Source organism: Rhagoletis pomonella, unplaced genomic scaffold (assembly GCF_013731165.1).
Source record: "Rhagoletis pomonella isolate Grant_MI unplaced genomic scaffold, Rhpom_1.0 Rhpom_scaffold_14108, whole genome shotgun sequence".
Classification (NCBI taxonomy): Eukaryota; Metazoa; Arthropoda; class Insecta; order Diptera; family Tephritidae; genus Rhagoletis; species Rhagoletis pomonella.
In genome coordinates this window covers 1-4,032 of record NW_023472634.1, presented here as the reverse complement: position 1 = coordinate 4,032, position 4,032 = coordinate 1, and the positions used below count along the sequence as shown (strand labels likewise).

At 31.6% G+C, this 4,032-nt stretch overlaps 1 protein-coding gene across 2 annotated transcripts; it reads right to left on the bottom strand.

The window, feature by feature from the left end:
* On the bottom strand, positions 1–3,173 carry LOC118757071 (the record flags this gene model as incomplete). 2 transcript variants are annotated; one of them, XM_036491803.1, is given in 7 exon segments in its annotated part: positions 1–356; positions 1,139–1,298; positions 1,453–1,791; positions 1,876–2,088; positions 2,153–2,206; positions 2,829–2,950; positions 3,013–3,173. In XM_036491803.1, coding segments are annotated over 7 exon segments (1,311 nt in total), but the record flags the coding sequence as incomplete, so codon positions are not given.
* Positions 3,174–4,032: the final 859 nt, after the last annotated feature.

Here is a 4,032-nt window from a genome sequence, read left to right as displayed (position 1 = left end):
TGCGGGATACTTTAGATTTAAAACTTGAAATATTTTAAAAGTACAATCCAGACATTCAATAAAAGAGTCAAACTTGTAAATGATTTTATCAATATAAGCAAAAAAGGCTTTAGGTGATAAATATGTTCCCTCCATTATTATAAAAGGTTGAACTGTAAATGAATTCATATAACATTTGTCAACATACTTTTGAATTTCTTCATAAACATTGCCTATAGTTTCTACTTTGATAATAAAGAACTCTTGCGCGTCCAATATTGTAGCTTTTGCTTTTGATGCTCCTGACGTGTTATGGAATCTTGCGGTTGGAGGTAAAATTGAATGTATTAGCGTTGTTAGCACACAATCTTCAGCATCTAAACAAGGAGAAAAATACATATTTACTCAAATTTTTTAAATTGGTATTTCAATATATTAGGTCTTATGAATAAAAACTAAGCATTTGCTTTTTCTTAAAATTATTTGAATAAATCGAGTAAAAGGTCTGAAATTTTAAGAAAAATCAATCGCTTAGTTTTTATTCTTAAGGCACATTATTTTCCGCTTCTATGACCTCTTAAATTTGACATACAGGCAACCACAAAAGTCTAAGCACAGAGGATTTTTTACAATGTATGCAAAGCTTTTTAATTAAATTTTTTAATTTCAATAGATTTTCAACTTTCTAATCAGTTTTGTCTATAAAATTTTAGTATAATAAATTTCAAATTGAAAATTACTAAACAATCCCGTTGATTTTTGATAACATTTTTGCTGACGGTCTCACGCATTTTTTCCATACAAGGTATGTTAAGCGATTCCTTTTTATATGGAAAAAAGTTAGCAAAAAAAAATTATCAAAAATCAGACTAGCAGTTATCAACTACAATTTAATAGGCTACAAAACTGTATAATAAAACTTTTTATAAAAAATCAGATTAGAAGGTTTAAAATTTAAATGAGAATTCACTAAGTTTTCCTTAATTTTGCAAAAGGTTTAGAAATTTAATTTTTATGTTTTTTTGTATATGAACTATATTTTTATAAAAAAAATTACCTGAAACCAATTAAAATAAAAACATTTTCATACTTTGCAATGCATTGTAAAAAATTCTACGAGCCTAGACTTAAGTGGTTTACTGTATACATACAAAATTACCTATTTGTTTCACACCACTTAAGTCTTTTAAAAGGGATTTGCAGGCGGCGTTGGCAATATTTAAGTAGTAATATTCTCGAATATTCTGTTTAAAAGCACTCCATTTAGTTTTTAATAAATGTTCTTTGTTAGGATGCAACCGCTTGAAGTCGGAGTTTATCTGTATACAAAAAAATATGTTTATATGTACATGGAAGTAAATGAGCGATATGGAAAAATTAACTGCGAGCCTTTTTAGTTCATACAAAAATTTTTAATTAACGTAACAGTGAAAAACGCGGGTGATATGTTCAATATAAAATTAGAGAACTTACCAGTTGGGGACCTCTGGCGTCTTTTAACTTTGGCCACTCCTTAATAAAATCGTAATTACTCAGAAGTGTTAAATCGCGTTGTCGAATGTTATAAGATCTGTCCCATCTGTCTAGAACCACTTCCCAATCCGATGATTCCCTTCGTAGCTCCTCTTTTATACTAGCTTCAATCGATTCATCAAACTCAGTTGCTAGATCAGGAATTGAGGTATCCAAATTATCGCACCTATGTTTAGTTGTTCCTTTTTTTTTTCTTTCCTTTGCGGTAATATTTATATATTTTGAAAATAATTTTCCAGCAGGCGGTCTTTTCCCTTTACGCGGAATGTAATAATATTCCTAAATTAAAAAAAGTTATTAGTATGCACCTACATTAAACGTTTTGATAACACTTTTAATTATATCGAAAATTTTTTGCATTACCAAAGAACATTTTTCTTCAGGAAACAACATTTGTATGTCTTTTAAAAATTGCTCGAAGTTGACGGGCCTTAATTTTATATTATTTGCAACAACGTGTTCCACAACAGCGTTTATAATCCGATCGCGTTGGCTATTATTTAAATGTCCGTTGCACTCATAGTAATCATGAATGGTTCTACCAGCAGAACAGTCTTTTAGTATCCTCTTTAAAGACTAATAAAAACGAGTTATTTAAATATTTTTCACTGATTACATATAATGTATGTATTTATACCACATAATGGAATTCACATTGGTCAACATTGCTGTGCAGCCCGTCAGCATCATAGGTCTGAATAAAAATGACGTACATAATTAACATCTTCCACTTGCTGTATGAATTTTTATTACGCTAACAATAGTGGTATCCACCAAAGTGAGCAAGTGGCCTGGCTGTTGTCAACAGTCGTTGCTTGATTTGGTGAATACAACTAATAATGCGCATAAGATGCGCAGGGTGATTAAAAGCAGCCACGCGGAATTACATATTCCTGCGACGCAAAGGGCTTGTGGAAGCACGGAAGCCGTTTGCGTACATTCATATATGTATATGTACATACATACATACATATGAGGGAACCACTTCAACTCTCCTAAAATGTGATAGCGCCATTGGTAAGCTGAGGAAAACTACTTCGAAATATATACACATATACTATATGTACATATATATATACATACCATCAGCGCAAATTGAAACCAACAATTTAGGGCTCGCGCGCCGCGTTAGGAGAGTTGATGTGATTCCCCGATATGTATGTACATAGTAAATGCGCACATAAATATGTATGCATACTTGTACTTCTATGGACAAAGGAATGCAATTCTATCGCTTTCACATGCATTATTTTCATTAACAAAATACACTAGCACTTTCAATAACAATGTTTTTTAAAAAAATATACATTACATACCTGCTTATTTCGCCAATCAAAAAGCTTTTCGCGGAATTCGGCTCTTATTCCCACTTTTCTTACAGCGTCGGCGATATCTCCTTCGCTCAAATAAGGTAAATGGCGAAATTCAATGCCAGCCGCTAGAACAATCAATATTACATGTTTATATAATAAATATTTTATACAAATTACTTCTACTTACCAGTAAGTTCTTCCAGCAGTTCATCCAAGGCAAAACTATGCAAAATTTCTTTTAATTTTTCAGACATTCTTTCTTCTCCATCAACCACAAGCTGCTACAAAATCATAACGGTATAAATGAATTGCGCACAAACAAAACCATTGTTCGAACTACAAAACCAGTGTTCGGAGGACTGTAACTCGATTTAGGAGTAAATCACTTCAAAAATTGGAGTAATAAAAAAATTGTCGTATAAGATTTCCATTTTTATTTTCGCTTTCATACGAATCAAAAATTTTAAAATTTTACATGGGACAGATCTTATGAGCAAGTAATGTTTCTATTCAATTACTCATGTACATGCTTCTAAAAAGCACTCTGAAACTTTTACTTAGATGCAGGAAATACTAAATCACTTAAATTTATTTTCAATTGACGTAAAAACAAAAACGCGAACCAATGTAAGAATAATGTGTTGCATATTTATGTAGTTATGGGTATTTTATATAAAAGAGAATATGTATACATTTCAGATCTTAAAAAAAAAAGCATAAGGCCCTGGACCTTTTCTGCTTTATTAAAACCTCTTCCTAAATTAATTTTTTTAAACACTTAATTAATTGCAAAAAAACGGGACCAATAGGCCCAGAATGTAAGTGAAAAAACGGCACAGGTTTTAAGTCAGGAGGAGTAGAGGAGTAGATTTAAAAAATTTAAAAAAACCGGAGTAAATCTCCTTTGATCGGAGTGAAGTCCGAACGTGATGCCAACATCTTCTTGTTCTCTCTCCGCTCAACATACATATGTACATGCGCCGTTCGTGAGTACAAGAGCATGTACGTATGTAAGTATGAATGTGTTGTCCTCTATAGATGGCATTTAAATATGCGCGTGCTAAGTTTTGGCCTGCTGGTATTATTTATAAGTACGCACATTTTTAAACGATAATCAAATATAAAGTATTCATTTTTACTATGCATTATTTCCCTCAGTGTAGTGTCAAGTAAAATTTGTACTGCTTTAATATTATTTAGTGTACAT